General features: G+C 35.0%; 1 protein-coding gene across 4 annotated transcripts in view; it reads left to right on the forward strand.

The window, feature by feature from the left end:
- The window catches only part of Spast (spastin), a 59,039-nt gene that overhangs the window by 22,198 nt on the left and 19,598 nt on the right, over nucleotides 1-17,243 (forward strand). For 2 of the 4 annotated variants that reach the window (XM_026392023.2, XM_026392103.2), the window contains exons 4-9: nucleotides 785-880; nucleotides 6,605-6,792; nucleotides 7,379-7,512; nucleotides 7,929-8,022; nucleotides 12,584-12,658; nucleotides 13,333-13,404. In XM_026392023.2, the coding sequence (XP_026247808.2) occupies nucleotides 785-880; nucleotides 6,605-6,792; nucleotides 7,379-7,512; nucleotides 7,929-8,022; nucleotides 12,584-12,658; nucleotides 13,333-13,404 (659 nt within the window). The remainder of the gene's footprint in view (nucleotides 1-784; nucleotides 881-6,604; nucleotides 6,793-7,378; nucleotides 7,513-7,928; nucleotides 8,023-12,583; nucleotides 12,659-13,332; nucleotides 13,405-17,243) is intronic. The other 2 variants (XM_026392186.2, XM_026392253.2) reach the window with 1 other exon arrangement.

Genomic DNA, 17,243 nt, shown 5'->3' on the forward strand with positions numbered 1-17,243 from the left:
CTGCCCCAGCCACCCATTCCCCTCCTAAGAGGCAGCTGCATTACCAGTTTCTTAGGGTCCTTTTTAGAGTCAATCTTCCTATATACAACTGCACATGTATGTTTAAACAAATGGTTGGGTACTAAACACAAACTTCTGCAGCATGCTCATTTCACTCTGCTTTATTGCCTTTGTTTTTTTGGCTGACTTAATGTTAGTTCATGTAACCAAATATAGCATTTCTTACTCATTCCTTTTGTTTCCTTTTGTGTAATTTTAAGTGCTTTTCTCTCCTGAAATGTCCCTTCTTTTTATCTTTTCAAATCTTAGCCAACTTATCGTTGACTTACTCTGTAAAAACTTTTCAATGATGTCTTCTATACTACTTAGTCCTTTTTAAAAAATATTGTTATTTGCCAATTATATTTAGTAAGTTTATGGATGGTAGAGACCATATTCATTTTTTTATCTGATACTTTCCCAACACAGTTGATTTGAATGTATGTGATAATTCAATAAATATTTGCTGGGAGTAATGCTGGTATGTAACTGTTCAGGTTGCCAAATCTGAATAAGTCATATTTTGAACATAACCTTTCACCTGTTGGTTTCTGTTGCTATTTTCATGTCTTGAGTTTTTACTAATTACGTTTTTGAAGAGTATTTATATAAATGGAAAAACTCTTCATCATAAAATAACCTTGTAACGCCTTGAATAATATTTCATTTTCACATGCAAATTTTATTTCATTATATTTTTTCTTTTTGTTTATTTTGTCCTTTTTTAACCCCCTCTATTGCATAGAGAAGCTGCAACCAGTTTTGCAATTTTCCAAGTCACAAACGGACGTCTATAATGACAATACTAACTTGACATGCCGAAATGGACATCTTCAGTCAGGTAGGTTTAGGTTAACTAACATAAAATAATAAAAGCTTGTGTACAAACTAGAGTCTTACTTAATCTGATAACATCGATTTGCTTTTATATTGGAAGATTGAATTGTTTTTTGTTTTCATAGGGATGTGTTGAAAACATATATATCTGTCATTGATAGTGTATTTGAACACGTAAAAATAAAATACAGCCTTTCTAAACATTTTTTGCACGTTTTGCAAATTCCAATTTTTGAGATTATAAAATGAGTATACATTCTCTTAAAATATTCTTGTTTCTATTGTCTTAAGTTTTTGTATTTTTTTTTATGAATAGCTGTACCAATTTTTGGTGAAAGTTTAAGACAGATTTTAATTTTTCTTTATCAATTTTCATTGCATTTCAGAATTTCTGTATTTTATACATGAACATTTTAGAAAAAATTTGAAACATCACATTGAGGAGAAACATAGTAATATTGTTACTATGGAGTAATCTTTTTTCCATGAACTTTTAGATATCAGTTCCTGTGGAAGATTAAATGTTTTGTTTGTTTGGTTGGGTTTGATTGGGAGAAACTTCATTTCCTAGACACTCTAATATTTCAGCTCGGTTTTTCTTTTTCTTTTTGTTGTTTGTTTGTTTGTAGTGCTGGGAATGGAACCCAGAGCTTCATGCTTGCTAAACATGCAGTCTACCACTCAGCTACTCCCCCAACCTTCTCAGCTAGTTATTTTGGTGACTTTTTCAGCAATAGTTTAATGTCCAGGGCTTAAATTTTACTAAAGTAAATATTACTTTGATCAAATTATAGTAGAAAAAACTTAGGCTGTAAGACAATTGCATTTTTTATTTATATGTAATTAACAACTTTTAAGGTTTTAATAGAGAAGAGGTAGAATAAATGGATTTCTGTGGAGAGAAGAAATAGCTGGTCATCAGCTCTTTTTCCTTGTGACTTTACCTCAGCCTTTTTTTTTTTTTTAAAGAGAGAGTGAGAGAGGAGAGAGAGAGAGAGAATTCTTAATATTTATTTTTTAGTTCTTGGCGGACACAACATCTTTGTTGGTATGTGGTGCTGAGGATCGAACCTGGGCCGCACGCATGCCAGGCGAGCGCACTACCGCTTGAGCCACATCCCCAGCCCACCTCTGCCTTTAAGGAGTTCTCACTGTGGTTTAGTCTTCCAGTACAGAATCAGTGACTGTATTCCTCTGCCCATTCTTTCCTTTGTCTGATTTAAAATGCCATTTCAAGTATAGATGTTAGTATTTTGTGTGTTCTCTTAGCATGGCTGTGAAGGCATGACATTTTCATAAAGAACTTTAAAACAAAGAAATGTGAGAATGTACCACATACAGACAGTTAAATTTCCAAAGTACATATTTGAGATCTTAATACTTTTATCAGGATAAACAGTAAAAATTTTCTGTCCTTGAAAAACTAGTATGATAACTAGTAAGTATGTTATCATAATTGTCTTCTACTTCATTGAACATGTTAGATCCCGTTACATTTTTATGTCATGCCAAAAAAGTAAAGAAAAGGCAATATATTTTCTTCCTGGCACTCATTTTAAAAGCATCAAACTTTGTCTTATTTCAAATCCCAATAATCTGTCCCACTAATTCTGTATTCTTATTGGAGGGACGTTAACTTCACAACTAATTTATATAGTGTTGATATTTGATATGCAGTAATCCCTAGTGAATGAACTGTCTCACTGAGACCTAATTTATTAATATCATTCACTTCTGGAATATTATATACTTGAATGATTTATTTCACCTCTTTTTGAAAGAAATCATACCTGTCTACTCAATACTATAATGTGTTATTTATAGTATCCAATTTTCAATTCAAATTACTAGACATGTAAAGAAATCAGGAAGTGCCAGGCGTGGTGGTCCACACTTGTAATCCCAATGACTCCTGAGTCAGAAGGATAACAAGGTCAAGGCCAGCCTGGGCAACTTAGTGAGACCCTATCTCAGAATAAAAAGGGATGGGGATGTAGCTCAATGGTACAGCACCTCTGGGTTCAATCCGTAGCCCAGGAAAAAGGGAGGGAGGGAAGAAGAGAGACGGAAGGAAGGAACGAAGACCCTTACTCAAAAAAGATAGTTAATAGAAATTGAGTAGACTCAGATGTTGGGTTTAGCACTGTAAAGCACTTATTATCAATACAAAGAGTTAAAAGAAAATGTGACATTTAACAAGCAAGTATTCTCAGCAGATGATATAAACTAAGCAATAACAATAATGAGAAGCTGGGCACGGGGGTGCATGCCTGTAATCCCAGCAGCTTGGGAGGCTGAGGCAGGAGGATTGAGCGTTCAAAGCCAATAAAATATAAAATAGGGCTGGGGAGGTGGCTCGGGTCAAGTGCCCCTGCGTTCAATTCCCAGTACAACGCCCCCCCCCCAAAAAAAAAAACCAATAATAAGAAATCTTAGGGTTGGGAGTATAGTTGTAGGTCAGTGGTAGCAGTGGTAGAGCACTTGATTAGTATGCATGAGGCTCTGGGTTCTATCCCTGCACTGTAAGAAGAGGAATTGAAAATAATGAATAGTCTAAAGTTGGAAAGTATGGTTACTAAAATGAAAATTGAAAATGTGCTATTTAATCCTAACAGATTGAGACTGTCTACAGAATGATTCAGTGATATTGACCCTAAGTCAACAGAAATTACTAAATCAGTTGACTCCTGTAGTGTCAGAAAGCAAATTAATGGTTGCCTTGGACCAGCGGAGAAAGTGACAGGGAATAGCGTACCAGTGAACATGAGGAAACTTTCTGCTGGGATGGAAACATTTTATTTCATGATTTTTAGTGATTATTTCACTAACATATCTTAATGATATATATCTTTTTTAACTCTAAGTTGTTACTTTAATGGATGCGGTTCATTATTTGTAAACGATTATACTTCATAGTTGATTCAAAAATATTCAAAGGCTTATGCTGAAAAATAATAATCCCCTTATCTCTTTCTAGTTTTGCAGTACGAGGGATTGAACTCAGAGCCTTGAACATGCTAAGCAAGCACTTAACCACAGACCTACATCCCCAACCCTTTTTTATTTTGAGATGGGGTCTCATCTAGTTGTCTGGGCTGGCCTTGAACTTGTGATCCTCCTTTCTCAGCCTTCTGAGTGTCTGGCATTACATGTGTGCACCGCCACACCCAGCAACTCTGTTAGTCTTTCTATCTGAAAAAAATGCCTTCATTCTTACAACACAAGTGGCTTTTCTTTTCCCTGGACATTTTGAACATACTTATTGCCTAATGATATTTGGTATGTTTGATGAAAAGTGTGTTGTCATTCTCATAGGTGTTCCTTGAGAAACAATAATGAGAAGTCTTGAGGCCGGGGGTATAATGCTAGAGCACTTGACTAGTATGCATGATGCTCTGGGTTTGATCCCCAGCACTGCAAGAGGAATTGAAAATAATGGATAGTCTAAAGTTGGAAAGTATGGTTACTAAAATTAAAATTAAAAATTTGCTATTTAGCTGTGAAATTTTTATTCATAGTCTGACTATGAAATTTCTATTTATAGTCCCAGGACTATATATTTTCTGTCTGAAGAAATTCTTCATTTTCCTTTTTTTCCCCCTCTGAAATACTGTTTAGTACTACTCCAAAGAGGTCTTGCCTTTTTCCCCCCTACATCTTGGCTTTTATTTAAGTTGTTCCCTTTTCTGGAATGCTATCCTGCTTCTTTGCAAGAGTCAATATCTAATTAGCTCCTTGAATGTACCTTTCAGAATGTTACATTTATGTAAAAACCTTTTGATAAACTTTATTCTCAAATTCCCTGATTTTTGAGTTCTTATCATTTGAATATATATTTTCTGATTATTATAAATTATATTTGTCCTCTGTTTCTTTTCTGTAGATTGAATCTGTTTTTGTAGATACAAACTATATTTCCATTTTTTATTTTTTCTACATTTAGTATACTATACTTATTGGCCATTCGATACATTTGTTTTTGTTTTTGTGGTACTGGAGATTGAAGTCAGGGGCACTTTATCTCTGAGCTACATCCCCAGCTCTTGTTATTTTTAAATTTGAGACACTGTTCTCATTAAGTTGCTGAGGCTAACCTCCTGTCTCATCCCCTCCACCTCAAATTTCTTGGTTTACAGAGGTATGCCACTGTGCCCAACTACTTGTTAGTTTAATTAAATGGATCCCTAATCTTGAAATCTTGAGTTAGGAATGGTTTTACTTCCTGTGGTGACTAAAATAATTCCAAAAGTCATGAACGTTTATGTCTTAGAAAAACAATTCAAGATAATAAAGTGGGTCTATAATGATCCTCAGGATTTTCATAAATTTGATTATCATAATATAAATGAATGACTCAAAGTTGATCTAATATTATAAATATTTGTGTACATGGTTAAAACTGTCTCAATGCTATATATATATATATTCTACTTGTCTTAGAGGTCCTGATTTTAGTCCTATAGTGCCAATTAAAAATTCAGTCTTAAGGTTCAGATCCTCATTTGAAGGTATCCTGAAGGTAAGGTTTTTTAAAAATTTGAATTTTATTTAGTCTTTTTGATTTTATAACAGTTTACCTGAGATAAACTACTTGGTTCTCTAAATAAATAAGCTAATTTCTGGGGTTGGGGTTATGACTCAGCGGTAGAGCACTCGCCTCGCAAGTACAAAGCCCTGGGTTTGATCCTCAGCACCACATAAAAATAAATAAATAAAGTAAAGGTATTGTGTCCAACTATAACTACAAAATAAATAAATAAATACTTTTAAATAAGCTAATTCCTTATACTAGTTTAGAGTGCTTTGTTTCCTTAAACCATATTAAGGGATTTGATGACATAAAATAGGCTTTGTCTTTTCTCTTGGCCAGTCTAATTTGCTCATTGATATAATGTTTATATTTATAATAAACATTGCTATTAATAAACACTGACAGTTGCTATGTAAATCTATAAAAATATTATTTAGAAGCAGTAAAATTTTAACACTATATCATAATTCATATAGGGAGTATCAAAGAACTGGTAGCCTTCTGACTTAATCAGAGGCTTTCTATAAATGTACTGCACATAAAATACTTGGTGTGTTAAAAGTCACAACTTGATACTCTTTCTTTTTTTCTTTCTTTTGGGTACTGTCCATTGAACCCAGGACCACATCCCCAGCCCTTTTTTAATATTTTATTTAGAGACAGTGTCTCACTGTGTTGCATAGGGCCTGTATAAGTTACTGAGGCAGGCTTTGAACTGGTGATTCTCCTGCCTCAGCATCCTGAGCCACTGAGATTGATACTTTTTCAATATCAGTTAATTCAGAAAGTTCTTATAGTGGGCACAGGCTGAACTTTCATAGTAGTTTATAGTTGTTTTGGACCTTTAATGATTTATATGTGGTGTTGAGAATTGAACCCAGTGCCTCACATATGCCAGGCAAGGGCTCTACCACTGAGCTACAACTCCAGCCCCTTAGAAATACATTTCTTTATATAAAAAAAAATTAGAATATGCATCAAAAACAGGAAAAACTGAGTAATAATATTCCCGTTCACCCACTGAAAACCAGGACACCTTGGTATACATTCTAATTGAAATCTTATTTTTAAATATTTCTGAATGTAAAAAAATATTATTAGCTTTGTTTTGCAAATTTTTACTTGTCCTTATTAATACTTTTAAATTTTTTTAGCCACTATTTTCTAATGATGGTGGTTTTGCTTTTTCCTTGATAGAAAGTGGAGCTGTTCCAAAAAGAAAAGATCCCCTAACACATGCTAGTAATTCACTGCCTCGTTCAAAAACTGTTCTGAAAACTGGATCCACAGGTCTTTCTGGTCACCACAGAGCACCTAGTTGTAGTGGTTTATCCATGGTTTCTGGAGCAAGACAAGGACCTGGTCCTGCAGCTGCCACTCATAAGGTATCCTAGGACAGCAACTTTAATGATGTGTTTTTACAAATAGAAACTTTAATGTTATACTTGCTTAAGTTTATTATAAGTACTTACTTTACAGAATTTATGTTTCCACAAAGTTAAACATATAATTTTTTAATCTGCAAAGGTATCTTGCTATGAAAAAACAAATCTTTTTTATCTCCTCTTTTGGACCTAATTGAACATTTTTTTTAAAATTAAGTTCACTTATCCAGCCTATTGAATGAAATTAGTGATCTACACACACACACATATCAAATATGTACATTATATATATCACTTAGTTTATTTTTAAAAATTAATTTATGCACATATTAACAAGGATCAAAATTATATGACTATGTTGTCGTAGGGCCTTTTTCTTTTATAATAACTAAATCTCTTGGGATAATTTCTTTGTAAACCCTTTTTATGCCAGATGTTATTCAGTAGTGAATATATTTTAACCCTGGGTGAAATATATAATTTTGGGGAGTTTTATATAATTTTTCCTATTTTAATCCTTGAATCCTGTGAATTTTAAGATCAATGATAGATTGTATTTTCACATTAAATTTTTATATCCTTTAAGGGTACTCCGAAAACAAATAGAACAAATAAGCCTTCTACCCCTACAACTGCTCCTCGGAAAAAGAAAGACTTAAAGAATTTTAGGAATGTGGACAGCAACCTTGCTAATCTTATTATGAATGAAATTGTGGACAAGTAAGTTTTATTTTCTATAGTATTTCATTTTACAGTTTCTATATTAAAGTTTTATGTATAAAATGTGTCATAAGTGAAATGGTAAATACCTTATGTGATTTACATACTAAATGTTTATGCTGGCTTTCATTTATAAATGTAGAAAATAATTTTTGCTAATTAATTCAACTGTAGTTTCATAACATAAAAATGTCTTCATAGGGGCCCAGGTTGTGGTTCAGGGTTAGAGTGCTTGCTTCGCACGTGCAAAGCACTAGGTTTGACCCTGGCACCGCATAAAAATAAACAAAAATAATTTTGGGGAGTTTTATATCATGTCTGTCTACAATTAAAAAAAATGTCTTCATAGAGTTTATATTTCATAATTGTAATATCTATATTTCTGTTGTGAAATTAATTGAGTTATTGTTTCTTAGTGGAACAGCTGTTAAATTTGATGATATAGCTGGTCAAGAGTTGGCAAAACAAGCCTTGCAAGAAATTGTTATTCTTCCTTCTCTAAGACCTGAGGTAAGGGCTTTATTATATTGTCATTTTCTTATAATACCATCCATTGCTAAATCTGTTGTTGTATTACATATTTGGGCTATGCTAGAATGAATGATACATATAGGATAATCGTTGATTTAGTGTTTTTAAAAAGACATCATTAGCAACTGATGTTGGCAAGTTATTATTATAAGAGAATGAATGTGAGTGCCTAATTCCAAATCCTCCCCGCCACCCCCCGATTTTTTTTTTCTGGTATTGGGGATTGAACCCAGGGCATTTTGTCATTGAGCTACATCCCCAGCCCCCTTTTTTTTTTTTTTTTTGAGACAGGGTCTTGATAAGTTGCTTCCGGCCTCACTAAGTTGCTAAGACTGGCCTCAAACATGGGATCCTCCTGCCTCAACCTCCCGAATTGCTGAGATTACAAGGCATGCAACACTGCACTTGGCCTAAAGCCATTTTTAACTTTTGTAGAAAAATGGATAGTATGGTATAATATTTATATGAAGGTGAAAGGTTTAAAATTATGGTATAAAAATCATACTAAGAGAAGAAATTAAGATAAAAATAATTCTTCAAGTTTGAAGAATAATCTTTAAAAAAAATTTTAGAGTATTAAATCATTAAATAGATGGGGAGAGTTAGCCAATGATGTATAAGGATCTAACCTTCCATCTTATATTTTGAGACTCATTAGGAAGGTGAGTTATTGCAATTGTTTTTCCATACTTGTACTGTTTTGGGTTTTTGCGGTTCATAGATTGCATATTTAGTGCTCTTCCATTGGTATTACAGAAAATAAATCTGAGGATCAATTTTTGGGATGGTTTTTCTTCTTGAGCATGCTACTGTTATGGACTCAGTAACATCTAGTGGAAATACATAGGTACATTGTGAAAGATGCAGTTTTAAATGAATGTGCAAAGGTTGTAGGGCCCTGTGTTTTTGTTTGTTTGTTTGTTTTGTTTTTAATTTTGAAGATAGTGTCTCACTAAATAGCTTAGGGCCTCACTAAATTGCCATCTTCCTGTCTCAGCATCCCAAGCTGTGGGATTACAGGCATGACCCACCACTTCCAACTTGTAAATGACCTTTGGATATGAATTTGTTCAACCATCTCTAAGAATTATATATTGCCTATGTGTTCACTAGAGTGAAGGTAGAGAGAAGGAAGTGAGGTGGGAAAGGTTCAAGGCCAAAATGGTCATATTAGAAGAAACCTCACTGGTACATATACACAATGGAATATTACTCAACTGTAACGAAGAATGAAATTGAAGCATTTGCTGGTAAATGGATGGAACTGGAGACTATTATACTAAGTGAAACAGCCAATCTCAAAAAACCAAAGGCCATGTTCTCTCTGATATACAGATGTTGACTCACAATAAGGGTGGGGGGGTTCACTGGATTGGACAGGGTGGAGTCAGGGGAAGTTCAAGACCTGTCTCAGCAATTTAGTGAGGCCCTAAGCTATTTAGCCAGACCCTCTCTTAAACACTGAAAAGGGCTGGGGTAATGGTTCTAGTATTGCTTTGTTTCATATAAGTCTGACTTCATAACCTCAATCGTCCTCAGTAGCTGAGATTGTAGGTATGCATTAGTTTAGCAGGTTTTTGTTTTGGTAATTTACAAAATTTGGAAACAACCAAAATCACTGTCAGTATGCAAATGTTTTACAGACTGTGGTATATCCATATAATGAAATATTCAACAATTAAATATTATTCAAATGAGCTACCAAGCCACAAAAGACATAGAACCTTATTTAATGCATATTAGTAAATGAAAGAAGTTAATATGTAAAGGCTACATTTTGTATGATTGCATCTATTTGATACTCTGAAAAAGGCAAAACTATGATCAAGGATTCATGGAGAAGTAAGGAAGAATAAATTAGTGAATCACCAGGGATTTTATGGCAGTAAAACTATTTTGTATGATTCTCTAAGGATGGTATATGTTTGTCAAAACCATAGAATGGAACTGGGGCTGTGGCCTAGCAGTAGAGCGCTTGCCTAGCATGTGTGAGGCCCTGGGTTTGATCCTCAGCACCACATAAAAATAAAGGCATGTGTCCATCTACAACTACAAAAAGATAAGAATTAAAAAAAAAAAAAAAAAAAAGAATGTACCACCTTAAAGAGTGAACCCTTGGCCAGGTATGGTGGTGCACACCTATAATCCCAGGTCTCAGGAGGCTGAGGCAGGAGGATCAAGAGTTCAAAGCCAGCCTCAGCAAAGGTGAGGTGCTAAGCAACTCAGTGAAACCCTGTCTCTAAATGAAATACAAAATAGGGCTGGGGATATGTCTCAAAGTGGTTGAGTGCCCGAGTTCAATCCCCATTACCAAAAAATAAAAAAGTGAACCCTAATGTAAACTGTAGTCTTTACTTAATAATAATGTATCACAGTTGTTTCATTAGTTGTAACAAATATACCACACTAATACAAGATCTTAATGTAGGAGAAATGGGGAATAAGGGAGTGTTATGTGAGAACCTTGTATTTTCTACTAACCTAAAACTACTGAAAAACTATTTTTTAAAAAACTGAATTTCAGTCATTTCTTATGATTTAACTTAAAAGTACAGTCATCTGCCTTTGTGGGTGATTCGTTCCAGATACCAAAATCTATGGATATTCAAGTCCCTTGTATAAAATTTGTACCTAATGTACACATGTCCTCCTGTATGTTTTAAATCATGTCTAGATTACTTGTAATACCTAATATAATGTATATGTTATGCAATTAATATTATACTTCATTGCTTAGGGAATAATGATGATGAAAACATCTGTACATGCTCCGTACAGATCCAGGTTTTTTAAAAAAATACTTAAGCAGGGCAAAGTGGAGCATGCCTGTAATCTCAGTGGTTAGGGAAGCTGAGGCAGGAGGATCATGAGTTCAAAATCAGCCTCAGCAACTTAGCGGGACCCTAAGCAACTCGTCAAGATCCTGTCTCTAAATAAAATATCAAAAAGGGCTGGGGGTCTGGCGTTGTGGCTCAGTGGTAGCACGCTGGCCTAGCAAGCATGAGGCCCTGGGTTCGATCCTCAGCACCACATTTAAAAAAAAAAAAAGGGGGGTATTGTGTCCAACTACAACTAAAAAGTAAAAAAAAAATTTTTTTTTTTTAAAAAGGACTGGGGATTGCTCAGTGGTTAAGGACCCTGGGTTCAATTCCCGGTACCTAAAAAATAAATATTTTAAATTCACAGTTGGTTGAATCCGTGGATGCCAACATTTCATACACTCTCAATATGAAGTGTTCTCAGTGTAATGTTTTGCCCTTGACTCCTGCCGTCCCTAGTCTGGAGATGATTGATTTTTTTTTTTTTTTTTGACTGGAGATTGAACCGATGGGTGCTTTACCATTGAGCCACATCTCCAGTCCTTTTGATCTATTATTTTGAGACAGGGTCTTGCTAAGTTGCTGATGGTCTTGCCAGGTTGCTGGCCTCTGACTTGCAATCCTCCTGTCTCAGCCTCCCACATCACTGGGATTATATTATACACCCTGGTTGGAGATACTTGATTTAATTTAACTCCTGCTTGCTTTGATTGTTGTTGGTACTTGCCTAACTACCCTTGGTAGAAAGCAGGAACATGGGTTCAATTGCTCCTCTTACTAATTTTGACTTAGTTCTCCCTTCCTCCTGCTTTCTGTGGTCTGATGCCTCCAATTGCTGAGCTTTAGGGTTTTGTGTTCACTTCAGCTTATTTCTTGTTTCTAGGTGTCCTTTCATACACCAGTATTTAGGTTTTAGCTCATTAATCTCTGCTAAATAATATACCACACTTTATCAGTTCTCAGTCTTGCAAAAATTTGTTGTCTCCTATCTTTTAGTTTTATTTATTTATTTCCGTCCGTCATTCCTTGGAACACTGTACCATTGAGCTACATTCCCAGCCCACCTCCCCTTTTAATTTTGAGACAGTCTCTCTCACTCAATTGCTGAGGTTATCCTTGAACTTGCAATCTTCCTGCCTCAGTCTCCAGAGTAGCTGTGGTTTTAGGTGTACACCACCATGTCTTTCTTTTCTTCTTTTTTCCCACAGAGTAGGAATTGAACCCAAATTCCCACACATACTAGGTACATGGTTTACTACTGAGCCACACCCTCAGCTCTCTTTCCTGTTTCTGTTTGGAAGATTTATGACTTACTTAATATTTATTTATTTATTATTTGGTGGAATTTCTAAGTAAAGAGACATGCCCTGTTCAGTTTCTTATTTAACCAGGCTGTTTTTATTTTGGTCACTGATGACTTTTTTTTTTTTTTTTTAATTTTTTCTAGTTGTTGATAGACTTTTATTTCATTCATTTATATGCAGTGCCGAGAATTGAACCCAGTGCCTCACACTTGCCAGGCAAGTGCACTATTGCTGAGCCACAGTCCCAGCCCCTGATAATTTGGTTTTATTTATTTATTTATTTCTGTTTTAAATTATACTAACTTACTGATTTTGTGTCCCTTTAAAGCCTTAGGTATTTCTGTTTGGGATACATTTTAGATGTTGTAAAAAATTGTCTTCAGAATCACAGTTGTGAACTAATACACATTTTTAAAGTTGTTCACAGGGCTTAGAGCTCCTGCCAGAGGATTGCTACTCTTTGGTCCACCTGGAAATGGGAAGACAATGCTGGTAAGAAAAATTTTAAAAGAACTGAGTAATCTATTGAAATATTAGGGATAATATAAGTTTATTATTCCTGAGTCTGTTATGAATTGCTTTTTGCTATGATATCTTCTCTTTAAATTTTTAAACTAGTTTTCAAAGCAGAAAAAAATGGAAAACTATTTTATCCTCAGTAATGTTTGTGGTATTTTAGAACAGCTTAACTTAGTGTATTAAGTATCTCTCTAACCCCTTTTTTTAAAACTGTCTAAACAACTTAAATAATCAGTATGTTTTAGTTAGTTTGATTTTTTTATTTCCATTTCGTTTACCAATAGTTTTTACCAGTATCTGGATACCTCTTTCTTCTGCATCATTTTTCTAGATGGAAAAGATAAATAGGGAAATAGTAACTTTTCCCTTAGCTATTTGTGTTTTCACCAAAGAAGAGAATAGCATCCCCCACTACCACAACCATGCTATATATTCCCTCTTAGAAAAGAAGAGTGGGAAGAGACACAGTTCTTTCCAGAGCTTTTCCTTTTAGCTGAGAAGGAAGCATTTTTATTGCCATATGTTGGAAATTGTGTCATACCCTATATTTTTAGAGAATCTATTCTAGCACTTAAATTGATCAAATGTGGCTATGTTTTTAAAGTAAGATATTGAATTAATGTATTTGTTCTTCTGATTTTTTAAAGGCTAAAGCAGTAGCTGCAGAATCTAATGCAACCTTTTTTAATATAAGTGCTGCAAGTTTAACTTCAAAATATGTGAGTGTTCTTTTGCTGGTATTGTCATGTTTGTAAGTTAATGTCCAAATGTTACTGTGTTAAGTATAAATGATAATAATATTTTACAAAATATTTTTCTATAAATCTTTTAATCTATATATGATGAATGGTAGTCTTCAAGGTAGAAAGTTGGTATGCAATGTTAGGGTTCTTTAAAATTAGAGTCGTGTTTCAAATACCATAGTACTTTGCTAGGGCTGCATAACAAAGTACCATGAACTGGCTGGATTAAACATCAGAAGTGTATTGCCTTATAGAATTAGATTTAGGAGGCTGGCAGTCCAAGATCGAAGTGTGGGCAGAGATACTTTATTCTGAGGACTATGAGGGAGAATGTGTTAACATGCCTTTCTACTAGTTTCTGATATGTTGCTGGCAATCTTTGGCATTTCTTGGCTTGTGGACTCATTACTTTTTGGCAGGAGAGAGAGAGTACTGGCAGTTGAATCCAGGATGCTCTACCACTGAGCTATATACCCAACCATTTTTATTTTATATTTTTATTTTTATGTATTTAAAAAATTATTTTAATTGTTAATAGACCTTTATTTTATTTATTTATGTGCGGTGCTGAGTATTGAACCCAGGGCCTCACACATGCCAGGCAAGTGCACTACCGCTGAGCCACAGCCCCAGCCCCTTCAGATTTTATTTTGATACAGGGTCTTGCTAAGTTGCCCAGACTACCTTCAAACTTGCAATCCTCTTGCCTCAGCCTCTTGATTCACTTGGAATATAGGCATGCCCCACCATGCCTGACTAGATGCATCCCTTTCTTTATTTTCTTTCTCTGTACTCAAATTTCTACTTTCTTCTTTTATTTTTAATTTTTTTTAGTTGTAGATGGACACAATATCTTTTTTTTAATTTATTAATTTTTTTGTGTGGTGCTGAGGATCAAACCCAGGGCGTCATGCATGCAAGGCAAGCACTCTACCACTGAACTGCAACCCCAGCCATAAAATTGTAGATGGATACAATATCTTTATATCTTTATATATATATATATATAATTTTTTTTTTTTTTAAATGTGATGCTGAGGATCGAACCCAGTGCCTCAGGCACGTGAGGCATGTGCCCTACCACTGAGCCACAACTCCTTAAATTTCTACTTTGTATGAAGATACAGTCATTCAGAATTTGGTTCTACTCCTAATGACCTCAGCCCAACTTGGTCATCTAGAAAGACCCTGTATCCAAATAAGGTCAACTTTTATAGGTACCGAGGATAGGACTTCAGCATGGTTTGGGAGAACACAGTTCAACCCATAACTTATACCATCACTTTACACTTATACTTCAAGTGACTATCTCAGGGAATCTCATATTACCAGGTGTGAGAACAGATGGGCTAATGACCTAAACTGAGTATTTCTAGTTTTCTGATTTTGAACTAAAATGTAACACAATATTTTCCATGTTTTTAAATCATTATTATTTTACCCTGTGATTTAGATTTTTTTTTAGAGAGAGAGAGAGAGAATTTTTAATATTTATTTTTTAGTTCTTGGCGGACACAACATCTTTGATGGTATGTGGTGCTGAGGATCGAACCCTGGCCGCACGCATGCCAGATGAGCGCGCTACCGCCTGAGCCACATTCCCAGCCCCTAGATTTCTTTTTTTTTTTTTTTAATATTTATTTATTTTTTAATTTATCGGCGGACACAACATCTTTGTTTGTATGTGGTGCTGAGGATCGAACCCGGGCCGCATGCACGCCAGGCGAGCGCGCTACCACTTGAGCCACATCCCCAGCCCCCTAGATTTCTTTTTCATTTCACTTTTTTAAAAAATCTTTTTGTTGTTGCTCTTTTTAGATATACTTCATCCATTTACTGTCCACTGATCCTATAGTGATGTTCAAAGAAGAGCTCGTTCATTTTTGGGGAGTGCAGTCATAACTACAGGGCATAGCAAGAATAATTTTTCTGGTGTATAGAACCAGTGTATTGCAAAACTGTGAAGTAGATAGTGTATCAAAGCCTATACTGCTTTGTCTTTCTCTCCCCTTCCCTTCCTTTTCTGTTTGGTACCCAGTGACATATTAGTCTCTGATCCTCATCAAAATGTTTGTGGTTGAAAAGTATTTTGACAAACTTACTTAAATATAAATCTTTGATGAAAAAACATTACCTATAGCATTCTGGGGGCTGGGGATGTGGCTCAAGCGGTATCGCACTTGCCTGGCATGCGTGGGGCGCTGGTTTGGTCCTTAGCACCACATAAAAATAAGATGTTGAGTCCACCGAAAATTAGACGAGATCGGGCGCGTTCAGGGTGGTATGGCCGTAGACTGTCCACCGAAAATTAAAAAATAAATATTAAAAAATTCTCTCTCTCTCTCTCTCATATCTCTGGGATGTTGCCATTTGATTATTCATATTTGTTTCAAGTCTGTTTTCTTTCATCTTCATGATTTGTGAAACAATGTAAAGTCCATGATCTTATCCCCTAATCTGATAATTATCCCATGGCAAGGTTGTTTTTAGGAAGGTTGAAATGTCTAGACCATAATTTGGCCAGTTATACCCAATACATTTTTTTCTTATGTCCAACTGAAATATGTATTTTCTAATTTTTGTAAAGTGGATTAAAGCAGTGACACACACCTATAATCCCAGTGGCTCAGGAGGCTGAGGCAGGAAGATCATGAGTTCAAAGCCAGCCTCAGCAACTTAGATCCTAAGCAACTCAGGGAGACCCTGTCTCTAAATAAAATACAATAAATGGGCTGGGGCTGTAGCTCAGTGGCAGAGCACTTGCCTTGCACATGTAAGGCACTGGGTTCAATCCTCAGCACCACATAAAAAAATAAATAAATAAAGGCATGCTATTCATCTACAACTACAAAAAAAATTAAATTAAAAATACAATTAAAAAGGGCTGAGGATGTGGCTTTGTGGTTAAGTGGCTCTGGGTTCAATCCCCAGTACCACCCACACACCCACCCCCCACCCCCGCTAAAATTATAAAGTGGATGTAACAAAAATCTTTTCTTTTGTGAAACAGCCTTTTATACATAAAGGAATTTAGTGTTACATCTGCTTTTTTCCCTCTCTTATCTTAGTTATCTTCTTATGGTCTCATACCAGTTTGTCAGTATGCTTAGGGTATAAGAAAAGCTGAATATTTTACCCCAGACAGGATCTCAGATTTCAAGACTTAGAGTCATTTCTTGTTGTGCACCTTCTGTTTCTTATGATAAAACTTTTTGCAGAAACTTCCTCATAATTGTGGGCATTTATGTTATTAAACTAGATGTTTTTCTACAAAAACCAGTTACATATGTATCTTAATATGTTAAATTTTTATTTAACCTTGTTTATTGAATACATGTAGGAAAGTGTTTTTATACCATAAATATACAGCTCAGTGAATTGTCACAAAGTGAACACTTTCAGAATCACTATGCTGATCAAGAAGTAGAATGCTTGAGGCTAAAGCGGAGACTCACAAGTGTGAAGCTAACCTAGGCAACTCAGTGAGATTTTATCTCAAAGTAAAAAATAAAAAGGGCTGGGGGTGTAATTCAGTGGTAAATCACGCCTGGATTCCATTACAATACAGAAATAAATAAATAAGGAAGGAAGGTATTTAAGTAGGAAGGAGAGCTTAGCAATTAGGTAAATAGTCTCTTCTAAAATTATAAGGTACAGTTCAGTTACACACACTAGTACTCCCAGTTCCTTGTACCATATCTTTAGTTGTGAGGAAGAGAAATTAAAGTACTGAGTTCTAGATTGTCGATAATGAAATTTAAAGAACTGGAATAATGTTGCATTTTATTTGTTTAACAATAGATATGCTTTGTTTT

This window comes from Urocitellus parryii, chromosome 12 (genome assembly GCF_045843805.1).
Source record: "Urocitellus parryii isolate mUroPar1 chromosome 12, mUroPar1.hap1, whole genome shotgun sequence".
Classification (NCBI taxonomy): Eukaryota; Metazoa; Chordata; class Mammalia; order Rodentia; family Sciuridae; genus Urocitellus; species Urocitellus parryii.